The sequence below is a fragment of the Nicotiana tabacum genome, chromosome 14 (assembly GCF_000715075.1).
Source record: "Nicotiana tabacum cultivar K326 chromosome 14, ASM71507v2, whole genome shotgun sequence".
In the NCBI taxonomy this organism is placed as follows: Eukaryota; Viridiplantae; Streptophyta; class Magnoliopsida; order Solanales; family Solanaceae; genus Nicotiana; species Nicotiana tabacum.
The window spans coordinates 65,550,563-65,570,090 of record NC_134093.1 but is presented as its reverse complement, the minus strand read 5'-3'; the positions used below and the strand labels follow the sequence as shown (position 1 = coordinate 65,570,090).

The following is a 19,528-nucleotide window of genomic DNA, read 5'->3' as shown; positions in this document are numbered from 1 at the left end:
TCACTGATCGTCGAGAATCAGGGCATCAGCCCAGTCTGAGTCACAGAAAGCCTTCATAGTGCAATCTGGGTTGTTAGAAAAGAAAATGCCCAAGGTTGGATCATTCTTAAGATACCTTAAGACATGAAGGGCAGCTTTAAGATGAGGTTCTCTGGGTGTTTGCATGAATTGACTTAAGTGCTGAACACTATAGGCAATGTCTAACCTTGTATTGGTGAGGAAGTTAAGTTTCCCAACTAACTTTCTATAGTGAGTGGGATCTGCCAGCAGGGTTCCCTCTTCTGCCTTCAACTTGATAGTACAGTCAAGAGGAGAAGAGAATGTAGTGTACTGATTGTCATACTCTCTCAACAGATCTGCAGTGAACTTCCTCTGTGAAATGAGGACTCCACCATCCTTGTAGAACACTTCTAGTCCCAGGAAATAGTGCAACTTTCCTAAATCCTTGATTTTGAACTGATCATGGAGGAAAACCTTTAGTGCCTTAATTTCTTCTACATCTGTATCTGTAAGAATCACATCATCAACATAGACAGCCACAAATACTATTAAAAGGCCATCCTTTTTACAGAACAGTGAGTGGTCATTTTCTGAATGTCTAAAACCCCTGGTGCACAATGCTTCAGTCAGCTTAGCATACCACTGTCTGCTTGCTTGTTTCAGTCCATACAAGGACTTATTTAACTTGCAAACTAGACTAGGAACCTCAATCTGCAGTCCCTGTGGTACCTCTGTGTACACCTCTTCATGTAGATCTCCATGTAAGAATGTGTTGTTCACATCTAGTTGGAAAAGGTTCCAGCCCCTTTTAACTGCTATGCTAACAGTTGTCATCTTGACAACTGGAGAAAAAGTTTCAGTATAGTCTATTCCTGCTTGTTGTGTGTATCCCTTCACCACAAGTCTTGCCTTGAATCTCTCAACAGTCTCATTTGCCTTGTGTTTGATTTTATACACCCATCTGCATCATATGGCTTTCTTACCTGCAGGCAACGTCACTAAATCCCATGTATGGTTAGCATGCAAAGCCTCAAATTCTTGTGTCATGGCTGCTTGCCATGCAGGGTTTAAGGCTGCTTCCTCATAAGAACATGGCTCAGATTCATGAGTAATGTTTCTCATCATATGTTGACTATCCTTGTTTAAAGCAGTAAAACAAATATGTTGATGGTCTGAAAGGGGAAAATTGAGCAAGATAGTGTGTGATGTATTATTCTTTAAATTTGGAAGGGAATACACTTATTCACTTAGGTAGCTTAGTGTTTTTACTGTCCTGGATGGTCTTGTAGGACTTGGGAATGAGTAAGTGTTGGTGGTGTGTTGGTCTGAGGTATTTGAAAGGATAGGTGAATTTTCAGAAACACCTGGTTGCTTTGATCAACTAGTGGGGAAATATCTTGATCACCTGGTAAAGAAACGTTGGTGACAGAACTTGGTAAAGTCCCAGTTGGTGACTGACTATTACTCAAGGCAGCATTTCTATGACCTTCGCATACAAGATCAGAATGAAAAGATGGCAAAACACAAGGAAGAGAAGTGTGATCAGAAGACACTACAAAAGGGAAAACATGTTCATGGAATTGTATATCTCTGGAAATATGTATTCTTTTAGTGGCTAAGTTCAGTACCTTGTAACCTTTTGTGCCAAAGTACCGCCTACAAAAATATGAGGCTCAGTTCTGGGTTCAAATTTGTCTTTATGAGTTTTAAGAGTGGTAGGATAACATAGGCATCCAAAGCTTTTAAGGTGTGAATAGTTGGGTTTGTTTTTGTAAAGTATTTCAAAAGGTGATTTGTTATTCAGGATTGTAGAGGGTAGTCTATTAATCAAGTATGTGGCTGTGAGAATGCATTCTCCCCAATATTTTATAGGTAACTTGGACTGATACAGTAAGGCTCTAGCAGTTTCCAACAAGTATCTGTGTTTTCTTTCCACCACGCCATTTTGTTGAGGTGTGTATGGACAGGTTTTCTGGTGTATAATTCCTTTGGAATGAAAAAATGATGAAGTTTCATTGTTGACAAACTCCAGTCCATTGTCAGACCTCATGGACTTAATGGAATTAAACTGGTTCTCTATCATAGACACAAAGATTCTTAGAACTTAAAGTGTATTACTTTTACAACTCATAAGATATGTCCAGGTTGACCTACTAAAGTCATCAACTATGGTAAGAAAATATTTGTAATTGTCATGTGTGACTGTGTGGTATGGCCCCCAGAGGTCTATGTGTAATAGTTCAAAATCATTTGTAGATGATGTATTTTTCTGTGGAAATGGTAATCTTGTTTGTCTGGCCATAGGGCAAATTGAACATAAGAATGGTTGTTTGGGTGCAAAATTTACAGGTATAGATGATATTCCCCTCATTTTCACAAAAGGTACATGGCCCAATCTGTTGTGCCACAAATAGTCAACACAAATTCCATAAGATGAAGAATTAGAAAAGGGTCCACACACATTAATAGGACAAGAAGATGTACAAGAACCTTTCTTATTGCTTGAGAGTGGAACATTTATAGATGATGATGAAAGACAATTAGCAGGACAAGTTTCCAAGTTGTCATTATTTACAGTGAGTGATTTATGTGGTTGTGCATTGTTTGGATTGCTAGTAGAAGCAGAACATGAATTTGCAACGAGAGAAGTGGGGACAGTAGCTGAACTAAGGAACTGACATTTTGAGCAAAGGAAGTACAGACCATTCCTTGCTCTACCAATCTCCAGAGGCCTCTTCATTGAATGGGCCTGTAAAATGCATGAAGTATCAGAAAATTGGACAATTGTCTTAAGGTATGATATTAAACAATGAACTGAGATCAAATTGAACTTAAAACTGGGGACAAACAACACTTTGTGTAAGGTCAGCTTAGGGCTAAGGACTGCATCACCAATTTCTGTCACTCTAACTTTGTATCCATTTGGTAAGGTTACTAGGAAAGGATAAGGTAGAATTCTAATGTTGGTTAATAGGGCTTTGTTATAGGACATATGATTAGAAGCTCCGGAGTCTAAAATCCAATATTCAACAGATGATTTAAAGCATTTACATGAAAGATTACCAATGATTTCTTTATGAGTAGAGCAAGCCAATATACCTGCAAAGTTTGCTGCCCCACTAGTGATGTTATTTGAGACTTCAATTGCACTTCCACCATGGAAGTTCTCCAACAGATGCAATAACTGATTATATTGCTCCTTTGTCAGGTTTTGAATCCCCATGCTTTGATTTCTAGCACCAACTTCACTGCATCCTCCAAAAACTATCCCTTCAGGTCCTCCATGCATACTTGCAGCGGATGCCACACTTTTTCCTTTAGTGAATTTGAAGTCCTGGGAAAATCCGTGTAGTTTGTAGCATTTATCTTTAGTGTGCCCTTGCATCTTGCAGTAGTCACAAAACAGGCGTGACCTGTTGGATGGATAACTCCCTCTGTATGAGTTGTTTCCTATAGTGTTCCTCTGTTGAGCATAATTTGTCCTAAAAGCTGGATTTGCAAGACCACTGACATTCATTGAAGCAGACTCCATCATCAGATGGTTACTTGGCCTAACTTCCCTTTGTTTTTCTTCCTGGATCAGGATAGAAAAGGCTTGTGCAATACTGGGCAACGGATTCATCATCAAAATGCTTCCTCTCACAACTGTGTAGACCTCGTTTAAACCCATTAGAAACCTAATTAGCCTTCTGTCTTGTTCAGCCTTGTGCATATTTGCCTTGGCACCACAAGTACACTGGCACTTACATTGTGCATGTGCATTCAATGCGTTTAACTCTTCCCAAAGCTTCTTCATTTTTGTATAATATCATGTAATGTCTAGGGCTCCCTGACTTAGGTCGTTAATTTCCCTTTCAAGCTGGTACAATTTCGCTCCATTCGTCTGATCGTACCTATCCTCCAGTTCCTGCCACAATTCCTTGGCATCGACCACATACTGTAAGCTATCTGCCAAATCCTTTGAAAGTGAGTTGAGAATCCACGATATGACCATGTCGTCGCATCTCTCCCACTGCTCAAATGTCGGATGGTCGGAATCTGGCTTCTTACATTTTCCGGTGATGAAACCAACCTTATTCTTCACTGAGAGACCTCTGAGGACGCCTCTTCTCCAGGATCTATAACCAGTTCCGTCAAATACCACCAGCACTAGTGTCGATCCGGCACTCTCTGAAGGATGCATGTACAAGGGATTGGCCGAATCTAATGTATCCTTGTTTACATTTGGTGAATTAGTTGAATCCGAAATATCGTCATCTACCGCCATGATACAAGATGAATTAATCGACAAATCTGAAAAACTATGGGTGAAAATTAGGGTTTCCCAACTTGGCTTGCAGCTTCAAAACAAGCAGAGATTAGTGATGAAAGAGATGAGCCTGCTCTGATACCATGTCGAAAACAAAGACTCAGATACGAGCAGAAACCACTATTGATATGGTGATCGGAGCTCGCAGAGAACAAACGAGAGAGAAGAAGAGAAGATGGCGGAAGGTTCTGGAGAGAGAGAGAGAGAACCGACTCTTTTCATAAAGAAAAAGTGAAAAGTATATCTGTATTGTACTGTACATATACACATACTATGTTTAGCTAATTACGAAAATACCCTCAACTACTAATTACAAAAATACCCTCAACTACATAAATACATCTACAATACTCTCAATAACTACTACAAACACTGCACCAAGAAACCTTCATCCAACCATCACTGTTAACTCTAAAAACTCATAAAAAATACTCTCATTATACATTATACACTGATAATACATTATGCACTCAATATATACTTATTAAACATTAATTATAGAGTGAATATATATTGTTCACCCTGTTGCCTCCTCCACCACAATTGCATATACATCGTATATTAACGTATATGCTCAGTGTAATCTCATTGAATATGAACTGAGTATACAATGATTATACATTATATACTTTGGATACACTCGCGATACCGTCAAGACACTGCCCATATTTAAATACCAACGCGAAAGTATTCTTTTTGTGAAATTCAACCATGAAAAAAAGAAGGAATCTTTACCCAAATAGTCGATCAAATTCACTGATTATTGTTTTAGCTAGTATACATAAATTATACACTGAATGTTTAAGGTAAAAATAAATGATGTAGTAGAACTAATGGGGAATAGATGTATTAAAGTTCTAAAACCTATAAGAATAGGAGGAATTTACGGGGACTACCTATTAAACTTAAACTAATTACCCGATTTTACCTATTTGAATAGTAATTTCTAAATATACCTATTCCATATAAAACTATTACCCGTCTAGCCATAAAGGAAGTCTCTAAAGGCTTCAGGGGAAATAAACATATACCCAACTCATGCATAATCTTCCTTGTTTCAATCCAAGGTAAGAAACATTTTCATTTCTCTCTTGATCAATTTCCTCTCTTTGTTCTTGCTTTTATTTTCATAAGTTAAATTGTTTATCTGATAGGCAATATTTTTATGATATTCACAAATTAAAATATTGACAATTAATGGGTAAGGAATAGCTATTATTTAGTTATGTGATGATTTTGTGTATACAACAAAAGAGGTTTGCTCAATATGTACAAATTACGATTCAATTAACTCACTACGTGCATGTAGTTTAATTTTCTCTTGTTGAATAAAATTATCACCTATTGAATGCCTTTCATCGCCACAAAACACTCTCTCCCTCCCTACAAATTTCATATTTTCTCGTAACTCTTTGTCATTGCTCGAGTCATTTTTCAAAATTTGATTATGATTTCGGTGCCTAGAATTTGATATGGTTTGATGATAAGCTAAGCAAATCAATATGAACTTCGCAAAAGATACTTTATATTTATATCTAAAAAATGAATCTATTTTTTTATTTTTTTCACAAGTAAAATTTTCTAAGAATATTATAAAAATTAAAATATTAAATTTAAGCTAAAGTATTTTTTGAAGGAGTGAACCAGTCCTCTAAGATATCCTAATGCCATATGATATATATTATGTGGGTATCATAGAGGACTAATGAGTATTTAATAATTGAATTTAAAAAGTCTTTTTTAAACTCTTTGCGTACAACTGTATACCATGTTGCTATAGCTATATACTATACTAGTATCATATGTTAGTTGGAACCTTTTTTGGTTGTATTAGCTACATTTAATTGGTACACTGTTTGATTTTTCTTTAGTAATAGTAGAATAGTACAGTATCTTGAATTTTTTTAATTTTCCTTTATGCATGTTTATTATGTAATCATTTTAATTTTTTCTTTATGTGTTTGATTTATATAATAGTATTATAGTACAATATCTTGAAATATATTATTATATTAATATGCGATACACTATTTTTTTATTTTTCTCTTTATGCATGTGTATTATGTAATAGTAGTATAGTCATATATAGTTGCGTGGAATTAATTGGTATAACTGTATACCCTATTAGTATAATTATATGTCATATTGGTATCATATAGTAGTTGGAATATTTTTTGATTGTTTTGGCTGCATTTTAAAGTGAATTCTATTCTGAAATAGTTTATATGATCATGTTTTGCTGTGTTGGATTTTCTTGTACCTATGGACATAGATTTTGTGTATTATGTAATAGTTTTTATAGTTATATGCAGTTGTTGAAACGACCCCGTACAACTATATACCCTATTAGTATAATTATATACTATATTGGTATCATATGCTAGTTGAATCCTTTTTTGGTTGTATTAGCTGCAGTTATATGCTATATTGGTATCATATGGTAGTTTGAACATTTTTTGGTTGTTTTAGCTGCATTTTTAAGTGAATTCTATTATAAAATTATTTATATGAATATGATTTGCAGTGATGGAATTTTTTTGTGCCGATGGACATAGATTATGTGTATTATGTAATAGTTTTTATAGTTATAGGTAATTATTGGACCCCATACAACTATATACCATATTAGTATACGGAATGAGCAAGTTGCTTTGCGAATATTTAGCTTGCAATGTGAGCATGTAATTTTCTCATACTTTTATTGCATCCTTTAATGTTTTGGTACAGTAGTATGGTCGCAGATAGTTATAGCAATATTCTAGAGAAATCATATACTCTGTTGGTATACATGTATACCATATTGGTATACATGTATACCATATTGGTATCATATGGTACTAGAAGTCTTTTTTGCTACTTATATTTTTATTGCATTTTCCAATATTTTATTATCATTTCTATTCTAACTAGTATATATGGAGATTTAGTGGTCGTAGATTATGTTTTCTTGCTCCATAACTGGTTGTATTACTGATATTTGTAGGGAAGGAGATCAAGGTTTGTATGGCAATCACGTGGAATTAGAAAAGGAACAAGAAATAAAGAAAAAAAAGAAAAAGAAAAAAATAAAGAAGGAGTCAAATTTGAGTGTGAAATAAGTTATGGTAAAAATAACAATAATACGATTTGGGCAAAAATAAATGAATAAAAGAGAAAAAACAAAAAAAATAAGAAGAAAACGAGAAAAAACAAAAGGAGAAAAGAAAGAAAAAAAGAAAAAAGGAAAGAAGCATAGAAATAAAAAAGAATTGAAGAAAAAAAAGAGAAACTCCTCACAAAAACTACCAAAGGTAGGAAATGTAATTAGTTTGATGGGTAGAAAAATAAATATGTAGGTAAGGGTAAATAATTTTATTTTTGTGGGTAACTGTGTCATTCACCCATAAATTAGACCCATGGACTAGAATGGAATTTAGAAAAAATAAATAAAAAGTAAATATTTCAACCTAACACGTCCTTAATGTATACAAATACAAAAGAGCAAACGTCAGTAAGATTTACATATTATAATTATACGCCACAAAGGGGTTTAGAGAAAGAATTAGAGGAGACAGAGTTTATGAACACAAAACAATTGGAAGATGATAAATTTGAGGTAGATTTAATAATAGAATTTGCAACAAAAAGTATTTTAAAACAAAAGAAATATAACTTTTGAGTGTAAAGGAGGTAAGGAAGGAAATTTAAATATAAATCAAGTGAAAATATATTTCAAAGAATGCGCATCAAGAAAAGATAATATAGGATATAGACAAGTAAAATTGAATAATAGAATAAAGCAATCAGATGAGCTCTTTAAAGAGACACAAAGAATAGAGAAACAAAACAATCTAGATATAGAAACAAAAATAAGTATAGAAGACTCATTAATTAGTCGAAAAGAATTTATGAAAAGTTCTACCTCATCAGCAACTTCATTTCAACGTGCACATCCACTAAATAGAGTAGCAGAAATAACAACTAAATAAAATTAGAATAGAAAATGCTAAACCTATTGGGGAAAATGCCAATAGAATAATCAATTAAGTTACAAGAAGGGGGAAATAAAGGAAAAATATTAAATATTGCAGCACATGATCCACAAATGTGGAATTCAGTAATAGATATTTGGAAAGGAATAGTTATAGCAGACTACATAAAGAATCATCGTCGTCAAGAACATGATGCAGAAATCATGTATAAATATATGAAAATATTTTTAGGAGAATTAACAAAAGGATTGTGGGAACAACTTAAAATAGAATTCCGAGAAGAATTTCAGAATTTATCATTAATGGGAGAAAATTCTTATAATTTTACAAATAAAATTCATAGTTTAATTACATGAGAAGATCTCAATAGTGGGAATATAAAATTATAGAGAAACACATTAATCAAATTAGAACAACTTAGTATAAGTAGTAGTTTCCATATTCAAAAGTTTTTAAATGATTACTTTTATTACACTAGCATTAGTGGTAATACATTCAATCAAGAACTAGGGAAAAAATTATTTAATAAATTACGAGGAACTTGTAACGATCGAACCGATTATTTTGTATAATTTAGCTTTTTCCTATTTGATGCTTTTCATATGTGTATTTATTGTTATGTGACTTGCGGGGGCTGTTGGTTTGGTTCAGGGAAGTTTTGGATAGAATTGGGACATTTAGTTCCAAGGAGGGAAGCTTAAGTTATAAGAGTTGACCGAAATTTGACTTTTATGTAGACGATCCCACAATGGTATTTTCATAGTTCCAATAGGTTTGTATAGTGATTTTGAACTTAGGCATATATCCGGATTTGGATTTGGAGGTTCCTAGGTCGATTTGGTTCTATTTGGCTAAAGTTGGAAAACTTGAAGGTTTGGAAGGTTCATAGGTTTGACTGGGAGTTGTCTTTAATGATATCGAGTTCGGATTGTTTCTCCAGGTGTTGGAATAGGTCCTTTATGTCATTTGGGACTTGTGTACAAAATTTGAGGTCATTCCGAGTTGATTAGACGTGGTTCGGCATGAGTTTTAGAAAGTTGGAAGTTGATTAGTTCCTTAGGCTTGAATCGAGGTGTGATTCATGGTTTTACTATTATTTTGTATGATTTGAGGCTTCGAGTAGGTCCGCGGTATGCTCGGTAGGGGCCCGAAGGGCTCGGATGGGTTTCGGACCACCCGGAAGGTGGTTGAGCTTGTCTGATGGGTGGCAGATCTGGTGCAATCGCACATGCGAAGAGAGGTGCGCAGGTGCGAAGGCGCACCTGCAGGATTATGTGCGCAAAAGCGAAGGAGGATGGTTGGGGGCAAAGTCCGTAGATACGGAATATTAGCGCAAATGCGATGGTGCATCTGCGAGGCTTTGATTGTAGAAGTGATTGCGTAGAAGTGGAAGTTGGGGCGTAGGTGCGGCTAGTCGGGAAGTTAAGTGAACACACAGAAGCATGGATTGGTCCGCAAAAGCGGAAATCGCAGAGAGAATATTTTGAGGGTTAGGTTTATTTCTCATTATTTAGAGTTTTGGAGCTCGGGTAAGGGCAATATTTGGAAGATATTTTACTACAAATTGAAGGGTAAGTAATATCTACTTGATTGTGATGATAGGTCTTGTTTCCCCATGGATTATTATACCTAGACTATGTGATTTAAAGGAGAAATTTAAGGGTAAAAAGTGGTGATTTAGGGGTCGATTTGAGGTCGGACTTGGATAAAACACATATATTTGAACTCGTATTAGAATGTATGTTCGAGATTTGTGAGTTTAGACGGGTTCCGGGGTGCGGACCCAGAGTTGAATTTTTGGTTAACTTTGTGTATTTGTATCAAGATCAAAGCTTTATTCTTTGGAGCTATTTCCTATTGCTTTTATTGATGTTGTTAAGTTAGTTTTGGCTAGATTCGAGCCATTCGGAGGTTGATTCATGCGGGAATGGATTTCTAGAGTATTGATTTGTTTTGCTTGAGGTAAGTATCTTACCTAAACTTGGTTGAGACACTAGCTGTCTGGGTTATTAATGTTGGCTACGCGCTATGAGTGGCACACATGCGAGGGGGTTGAGCCCATGTGCGTGCATCGGGGTTTTACCCATGCTCGGGGTAGTAATTAGGCCATGATATGCCTTGAATTGATTGCTAAGCTTCATGCTATCATGTTTCTTTTGTTTTACCCCTTTATGAGCTAATTGAATCATGTTAGAGGTTATTTGTTGGTTGATCTCTTGTTCAAACGTGTTAATTGTTATTTCTATGGCGTAATCGCCTAAATTGAACTAAGGTAGTACACTTTGAATATGCCTACACCTTAGCATGTCACTTATATCAGTCCATGAGTATGTAATTTGAAATCCATTATTTACGTTCAAGTATTCTTGTATATGCTTTCTGTGATATGGACTGGGTTGATAGCACGTGAGTGGTCCGTGCAGATCTGAGTTAATAGTACATGAGTTGTCCGTGCGGTTGTTATATATGACACGTGATTTGTCCGTACAGCGTGTGGATAAAGATCCATCCTCCTAGGGTCACCCTCTCAATGTTTCTCTCTTGATGGTATACACGCGATCTGAGAAAAACTGATCAATATTTGGTTATTGCATTTCTTCTCTACTTGCAATTTTCTTGGATGTATATATGTTTTATTTGCATATCTTCTCTATATGCTAGATCTAGAATGTATACATGCCTCGTTGTGCATATCTTCTCTATATGTTGTTTGGTTTGATTAGAGAGATCACGGTACATATCTTCTCTATATGTCTACATGTGCATCGAGACTTGATAATACATGCATATCTTCTCTATAGGCTTGATTGTTAACTGATACAGAGCTTGACACATTATCTCATGTGCATCGAGGTAGTTTTATCTATGTTTTATCATTTGAGGATATTATTGTTTGTACTTGTGAAATTTATGAACTGAGCAGATTATTAGCGAGTATAATTGATAATTCTTGCCTCCATTATCTCGCCGAGGTTAGTTATGATACTTGTTGAATACATGGGGTCGGTTGTACTCATACTACACTCTACATTTAATTATGCAGATACAGATGTTGGATCGAGCCAAGAGCTGTTGTGATTGTTGCTGTGAGTTGCCGAGAGACGAGGTAGAGCTGCATTTCGACCGCAGTTTTTGGCAACTCTTTTCATTTCAGTTGTTGTTGTTGTTGTTGTTGTTGTTGTTGTTGTTGTTGTTGTTGTTGTTGTTGTTGTTGTTGTTGTTGTTGTTGTTGTTGTTGTTGTATTCCTGGACTTGCACTTCTATTTTAGAGATCATGACTTCGTATTACTAGTCTTGGGGAAATTTATGTATTAATACAATTTATTTATGTCAGTTGGCTTTGGATTTGTACTTTTCCCATTAATTCTGTTATCATGTTCTGCTTTTATTATCTCTGGCTTGCCTGGCAAGTTACTTAGGCGCCATCACGATCGGTTGGTGGTTTTTGGTCGTGACAAGTTGGTATTAGAACCCTAGGTTCATAAGTTTTATGAGTCATGAGCAAATTTAGTAGAGCCTTGCAGATCAGTATGAAGACATTTGTACTTATCTTCGAGAGGCTACTGAACTATTAGAAAAATTTCGCTTTCTTTCATTCTTGTCATGTGGATTTATTATTTCTGAAGTTTGAACCTTTACTCTTCTATTCTCTTATAGATGGTGAGGATACGTTCAGCCAGATCCGCCAGGCAGGCACCAGTGCTACCAATGTGGTTAGTGTTGAGGTGACGTACATGCTAGGTGACAGGCGTGTGGGCGTGCACCATGGTAATTGTGACCCGGTCTATTCCGTGGTATTGTGTAGTCATCAAACCTTATTGCTATTCATGTGATCTCTATGTGTTAGAGTAATTGAACTATAATCCATGTTAGAAATCATGTTTAGGTTGTATGCTTATCTTGGTGAGACCCACTGGGGTCACTTCTGCTGTTGAATTATTTGCTTAAATGGCAATTGTGTACTCAGTCACATCCATCATTTGCATATCATATCTCAGTCTCTGTTACTATCTATTGTTGTATCATATATCATTGTTTAGGCTGATTGGCATGAGATTTGTGAGTCCGAGAGACTGGAGAGATTGATGACTGGGTGAGGCCTAAGAGTCGTGTTGTGGGTGAGATTTGTGGATCAGACTGCATGCCGCAACATGCCTTCTTGGCTTTATATATATTAGTATTATGGATCGGGCTGCATGCGCAGCAGGCCCTATGGGCTTTATATATTGTTATGGGATCGGGATGCACGTCGCAACATACCATATTGGCTTTATATTAGCACATGGGAAGGATCCGCCCCTCCGGAGTCTGACATACCAGTAGTGAGCGCAGGTACTGTACAGTGCTTAGTGACTGAGTGTGATGAGTGAGATTTGAGACAGTCAGATTGAGTACTCTAAGAGTGGGAGTACTTGAGGTTATCGTTGTGATGCATTACATGTGACATGCACATTTGACATGTAGATATAGAGATGTAACATTCCTCATATCAGTCATACTTGGCATATTTCATCTGTGTTGAGATTAAACTGTTAAACTTGAAAGCATGTCTACATTCATGTACGGTGTACCATCTAGTTATGAGTTTCTCTGAGATATTACTGTCATATTTCCTGTTATATCTATACTGTTGAAATTTGGATTTGGACTGTACCTTTCTGATCTCGTCACTACTTTTAGTCCAAGGTTAGTCTTGTTACTTATTGAGTACATTGGGTCGGTTACTCATACTACACTCTGCACTTCATGTGCAGATCCATGTACTTCTGGGCACGGCGGTTGTTGGCTTTGGGAGCTTTATCTGTTGGAGACTATGAGGTAGCTGCCTTGGCATCCGCAAACCTCGACTCTACCTCTTTTTTCAGTTTATTGGTAGAGTTCTATCTTTTTAGACAGTGTTTTTAGAAGTCAGACTATATTGTTATTTAGATGCTCATGTACTTAGTGACACCCAGATTTTGGGGGATTTTGTATTGAGTCCGGTATTTTCTTATCAGTTATTATGAGATTTTGACTATAAAGCTTATTTCATTACGTTTTAATGTAAATATGTGTGGTTTTGTGATTGTCATCTTGCCTATTATTATGATAGACACCATCAAGGTGTATAGATTTTGGGCCGTGACAAGTTGGTATCAGATCCTAGGTTAAAATAGGTCTCACGAGTCATGAGCAGATTTAGTAGAGTCTTGCAGATTGGTACGGAGACGTCTGTACTTTTTTTCGAGAGGCTGCCGAACCATTAGGAAAACTTCACTTTCTTGTATTCTTGTCGTGCGAATCTGTTGATTCCGGAAACTAAACTTCTTTATTCTATTCTCTCACAGATGGTGAGGACACGTGCTACCGGATCGGGCAGACGGACACCAGTACCACTAGTACCACCAGTTAGGGCCACGAGAGGTCGGGGCCGCAATAGAAGCCAAGGTGCAACTCGTATAACAGTTAGAGCAGCACCTGTAGATCCACCAGTTTCTCCAGCGCACGAGCAAATTCCAGATGTGGTTGAGCCAGTGGGACCAGCTCAGACATCAGCTGTGCCCATTGTGATTCCAGGCCTTCAGGAGGCTCGGGCCCAGATATTGACTATTTGCACTAGCCTTGCTCAGACGGTTTCAATTCCGGCATCGCCAGCCACTTCTCAGGTCGGAGGAGGTGCTCAGACTCCAGCCGCCTGTACTCCAGAGCAGGTGGTGCAGGGACTCCAGACACCGGGGGTACTACTAGCCCAGCCGGTTGCAGTTGCTCAGGCCTAGGTGGGTCCCACTATGAGTGACGAGGAGCAGAAGAGATTAGAGAGGTTTGGGAGGCTCAAGACTCCATCATTCAGTGGGGCTGAGTCAGAGGATGCTCAGGACTTCATGGATAGGTGCCAGCGGATTCTTCAGACGGGTATTTTGGAGACTAGTGGGCTCTCATTTACTACTTTTCAGCTGTCGGGGGTAGCCTTCTGATGGCGGGAGGCCTATGAGCGGAGGTGGCCGCTGGTGCTGCTCCACTTATATGGCACGAGTTCTCCGTTCTCTTCTCTGAGAAGTTTGTACCACTGACCCGCAAAGAGGAGTTGTATAGGTAATTTGAGCAGCTACGCCAGGAGGGTATGTCCGTGACCCAGTATGAGATGAGATTTTCAGAGTTGGCTCGTCATGTGATCTGGTTGGTTCCCACAGAGAGGGAGATGATTAGGAGGTTCATTGATGGCCTCAACTATGGACTGCGCTTTGTTATGACTCGGGAGATTGCATCAGGTGCTAGGTTCGACGAGGTTGTTGATATTGTTAGGCAGCTAGAGTAGGTCCATAGTCAGGAGAGGGAGGCCAAGAGGCCTTGTGGTTTGGGTAGTTTTAGCGGTGTTTCTTCTGGAGGGCAGTCCACCACAACAGGGGTTGTCTTTGTAAGCCCACTCAGATAGCTCGTCCGGTTCATCATGGTGCATCAATTAGCCATGGTTTGTACAGTAATCGTCTGGACCAATCGTCTCTCAATGCCCTCCCAGCTCAGAGTTCATCATGTGCTTCATCTATTCAGGGTTCATCTGTGTCATGTTCTTTTAGCAGTTATTCTGGTTCTCGGGGTCCGATTCAGTCTCCACCACCATTGACAGATCGGAGTTGCTACGAGTGTGGGGAGTTTGGACATGTGAGGAGGTATTATCCCCGTCTCTTGGGAGGTTCAGTTCAGTAGAGGGGTCAGGCTATGACTTCTGCACCAGTTACTTCACCACCCACTCAGCCAGCTCGGGTGGGGCTCAGGCAGCTAGAGGTCTCCCTAGAGGGGGATGCCGATCAGGTGGCAGTCATGCTCGACTTTATGCTATCCCTGCCAGGCCAGAGGCCGTTGCTTCAGACACAGTGATCACATGTATTGTTTCAGTGTGCCATAGAGATGCTTCCACATTATTTTACCCTGTTTTTACTTATTCATATGTATCATCCTATTTTACTCATTATTTGGATATGCCCCGTGAGTCCTTAGTTTTACCTGTTCATGTATCTACGCCGGTGGGCGATACTATTGTTGTGGACCGTGTGTATCGGTCGTGTGTGGTGACAGTTGGAGGGTTGGAGACTAGAGTTGATCTCTTATTGCTTAGTATGGTTGATTTCGACGTGATTTTGGGTATGGATTGGTTGTCCCCATGTCACGCTATTCTGTATTATCATGCTAAGACCGTAATGTTGGCGGTGCCGGGGTTGCCGAGGATCGAGTGGAGAGGTTCTCTAGATTATGTTCCCAGCAGTGTGATTTCATATCTTAAGGCCCAACGGATGGTTGGGAAGGGGTGTTTGTCATATTTGGCCCTTGTGAGGGATGTTGGTGCTAATACTCTTACTATTGATTCTGTTCCGGTAGTGCGAGACTTTCCGGATGTGTTTCCTACAGACCTGTCGGGCATGCCACCCGACAGGGATATTGATTTTGGTATTGAACTGGTTCCGGACACTCAGCCCATTTTTATTCCTCCGTATCGTATAGCACCAGCAGAGTTGAAGGAATTGAAAGAGCAACTTCAGGAGCTTCTTGATAAGGGGTTCATTAGGCCTAGTGTGTCGCCTTGGGGTGCAACGGTTCTGTTTGTGAAGAAGAAGGATGATTCTATACGGATGTGCATCGACTATAGGCAGTTGAACAAAGTTACAATTAAGAACAAGTATTCTTTGCTGCACATTGATGATTTATTTGACCAGCTTCAGGGAGCTAGAGTGTCTTTTGGGCTGGCCAACACCCCAGCAACATTCATGCAGATGATGATTAGTGTGTTCCAGCCATATCTTGACTCGTTTGTCATAGTATTTTATTGATGATATCCTGGTGTACTCACAACATTTGAGGATTGTACTACAGAGGTTGAGGGAGGAGAAGCTTTATGCTAAGTTCTCCAAGTGTGAGTTTTGGCTCAGTTCGGTGGCGTTTTTGAGGCACGTGGTGTCAAGTGAGGGGATTAAGGTAGATCCAAAAAAGATAGAGGCGGTTCAAAGTTGGCCCAGACTGTCTTCAGCTACTGAGATTCGGAATTTTCTTAGCTTGGCTGGTTATTATCGTCGCTTCATAGAGGGTTTCTCGTCCATTACAACGTCTTTGACCAGGTTGACCCAGAAGGGTGCACCATTCAGGTGGTCGGATGAGTGTGAGGAGAGCTTTTAGAAGCTCAAGACTGCCTTGACCACGCTCCAGTTCTAGTTTTGCCTTTAGCATCCGGTTCTTATATAGTATATTGTGATGCTTTTCGGATTGGTATTGAGTGTGTCCTGATGCAAGAGGGTAGAGTGATTGATTATGCTTCACGACATTTTAAGCCCTATGAGAAGAACTACCCTGCTCATGATTTGGAGTTGGCAGCCATCATTCATGCATTGAAAATTTGGAGGCATTATCTCTACTGTGTATCTTGTAAAGTATTTACGGATCATCGGAGTCTCCAGTATTTGTTCAAGCAAAAGGTTCTAAATTTGAGGAGACGGAGATGGTTGGAGCTCCTAAACAACTATGATATTACCATTTTGTATCATCCAAGAAGGCCAATGTGGTGGTCGATGCCTTGAGTAGAAAGGCGGCGAGTATAGGTAGCCTTGTATTTATTCCTGTTGGTGAGAGACCGCTATGATGCTCAGGCCTTGGTCAAACAGTTCGTGAGGTTAGATATTTCGGAGCCTACTCGGGTTCTAGCTTGTGTGGTTTCTCGGTCTTCCTTATATGATCGCATCATAGAGCGTCAGTATGATGACCCTCATTTGCTTGTCCTTAAGGACATAGTTCAACACGGTGATGCCAAGGAGGTTTCTATTGGGGATGATAGGGTGTTGCGGATGCAGGGTCGGATTTGTGTACCCAATATAGATGGGTTACGTGAGTTGATTCTTGAGGAGGCCCACAATTTGCCGTATTTCATTCATCCGGGTGCCGCAAAGATGTATCAGGACTTGAGGCAGCACTATTGGTGGAGAAGGATGAAGAAAGATATAGTAGGGTTTGTAGCTCGGTGCTTAAATTATCAGCAGGTGAAGTACGAGCATCAGAGGCCGGGTAGATTGCTTCAAAGGCTTGAGATTCTGGAGTGGAAATGGGAGCGTATCACCATGGACTTTGTAGTTGGGCTCCCACGGACTTCGAGCAAGTTTGATGCTATTTGGGTGATTGTGGATCGATTGAGCAAGTCTGCGCATTTTATTCCAGTTGGGACTACCTATTCTTCAGAGCGGTTTGTTGAGATCTATATCCGCGAGATCATTCACCTTCACAGTGTGCCGGTGTCCATCATTTCAGATCGGGGCACACAGTTTACATCATAGTTTTGGAGAGCAATGCAGCGAGAGTTAGGCACACCAGTTGAGTTGAGTACAACATTCCACCCTCAGACAGATGGACAGTCCGAGCACACTATTCAGATATTGGAGGATATGCTATGCGCTTGCATTATGGATTTCGGGGGTTCTTGGGATCCGTTTCTGCCGCTTGCAGAGTTTGCCTACAACAACAGCTACCAATCGAGTATTTAGATGGCTCTGTATGAGGCTTTGTATGGGAGACGGTGTCGGTCTCCAGTTGGTTGGTTTGAGCCAGGTGAGGCTAGGCTATTGGGTACTGACTTGGTTCAGGATGCTTTGGACAAGGTTAAGTTGATTCAGGATCAGCTTTGCACGGCACAGTCTAGATAGAAGAGTTACGCTGATTGGAAGATTCGTGATGTTGCTTACATGGTGGGAGAGACGGTATTACTCAGAGTTTCACCCATGAAGGATGTTATGAGGTTCGGGAAGAAGGGCAAGTTGAGCCCTCGGTATATCGACCCTTTTGAGGTGCTTAAGAGGATTAGAGAGGTGGCTTACAAGCTTGCATTGCCGCTTAGTCTGTCGAGTGTTCATACAGTGTTTCATGTTTTCATGCTCCGAAAGTATTTTGGCGATCCGTCTCATTTATTGGACTTTAGCACAGTTCAATTAGATGGGAATTTGACTTATGTTGTGGAGCCGATGGCCATTTTGGATCGGTAGGTTTAGAAGTTGAGGTCGAAGAACATAACTTAAGTGAAGGTGCAGTAGAGAGGTCAGCCAGTCGAGGAGGCTACTTGAGAGATCGAGCGGGAGATGCGAAGTAGATATCCATGCTTATTTGAGACTCCAAGTATGATTCTAGACCCGTTCTAGGACGAACGTTTGTTTAAGAGGGGGAGAATGTAATGACCTGGCTGGTCGTTTTGAGTATTATAGCACCGTTCCCTCATTTACTACTTATTTTGTGCTCACTTGTTGTTATGTGACTTGTCGGGGTGGTCGGTTTGGTTTCGGAGATGTTTCGGAATGAGTCGGGACACTTAGTCCCAAGGTTGGAAGCCTAAGTTGAAAAAGTTGATCAGATATTGAGTTATGTATAAATGACTGCGAAACGGAGTTTTGATGGTTCTGATAGCTCCGTATAGTGATTTTGGACTTAGGAGTATGTCTGGATATTGATTTGGAGGTCCGTAGATGATTTTGGCTTAAATTGGCGAAACTTGGGAAAATTAAAGTTTGGAGAGTTGAAAGGTTTGACCGAGAGTTGACTTTGGGGTTACCGAGCTCCTATTTTGGTTCTGGAAGTTGGAATAGGCATGTTGTGTCATTTATGACTTGTGTGCAAAATTTGAGGTCAATCGGAGTTGATTTGATAAGTTTCGGCATCGATTGTAGAAGTTGGAAATTCATTAGTTTCAATAGGCTTGAATTGGGGTGCGATTCATATTTTTGATGTTGTTTGATATAGTTTGAGGCCTCGACTGAGTTCGTATCGTATTTTAGGACTTGTTGGTATGTTTGGTTGAGGTTCCGGAGACGTCAGGTGGATTTCGAATGGTTAACGAATCAAAATTTGACTTAGGTGATATGCTAAAGTGCTTCAGGTCTGGTGTCATCGCACCTGCGGAAGGATTGGCCACAGGTGCGGAGCCACAGAAGTGGCTAGGTGTGCGCAAGTGTGAAAAGGGAGAAGGCTGCTGGGAAGCGCAGGTGTGAAGGAAATCAGCAGAAGCGGACACGGTTCTGCGCGAAGTGTTTCGCAAAAGCAGAGCTGGGCAGTGTGGCTGGGATCGTAGAAGCGATGGGTTGGTCCACAGATGCGGTCCTACAAGTGAGAAGAGGGGACCGCAGTTGAGAGAGGTCGGGTGTCTAGTGTAATTCCGCGGTGCGGATTTTTAACCGCAAAAGCAGTACCGCAGAAGCGGCTAAATGGGCCGCAGAAGCAAAATGCCTGGCAGTGACTTAAATTTGAAGTG

General features: G+C 39.4%; 2 protein-coding genes across 2 annotated transcripts; both read right to left on the bottom strand.

Annotated features, from left to right (window-relative positions):
- LOC142168967 (uncharacterized) lies at nucleotides 1-3,796 on the bottom strand. Its single transcript, XM_075230151.1, has 4 exons — nucleotides 2,491-3,796; nucleotides 1,365-1,552; nucleotides 984-1,137; nucleotides 1-842 (listed from the first exon to the last, which is right to left on the bottom strand). The coding sequence occupies exons 1-4, from the start codon at nucleotides 3,794-3,796 to the stop codon at nucleotides 1-3; spliced, it is 2,490 nt and encodes an 829-aa protein (XP_075086252.1).
- Nucleotides 3,797-3,808: 12 nt separating this feature from the next.
- On the bottom strand, nucleotides 3,809-4,267 carry LOC142168966 (uncharacterized). The gene has a single exon (XM_075230150.1). The coding sequence runs from the start codon at nucleotides 4,265-4,267 to the stop codon at nucleotides 3,809-3,811; it is 459 nt and encodes a 152-aa protein (XP_075086251.1).
- Between the last annotated feature and the right edge of the window lie 15,261 nt (nucleotides 4,268-19,528).

Excerpts from the sequence above, each read along its gene's own strand:
- LOC142168966 (XM_075230150.1), bottom strand. The coding sequence starts at position 4,267 with ATGGCGGTAGATGACGATATTTCGGATTCAACTAATTCACCAAATGTA.
- LOC142168967 (XM_075230151.1), bottom strand. The coding sequence starts at position 3,796 with ATGAAGAAGCTTTGGGAAGAGTTAAACGCATTGAATGCACATGCACAA. Across the intron at positions 1,138-1,364 it reads TAGTTGATCAAAGCAACCAG|GATAGTCAACATATGATGAG; the intron begins GTGTTTCTGAAA and ends GCTTTAAACAAG. Across the intron at positions 843-983 it reads TTTAGTGACGTTGCCTGCAG|TTGTCAAGATGACAACTGTT; the intron begins GTAAGAAAGCCA and ends CTTTTTCTCCAG.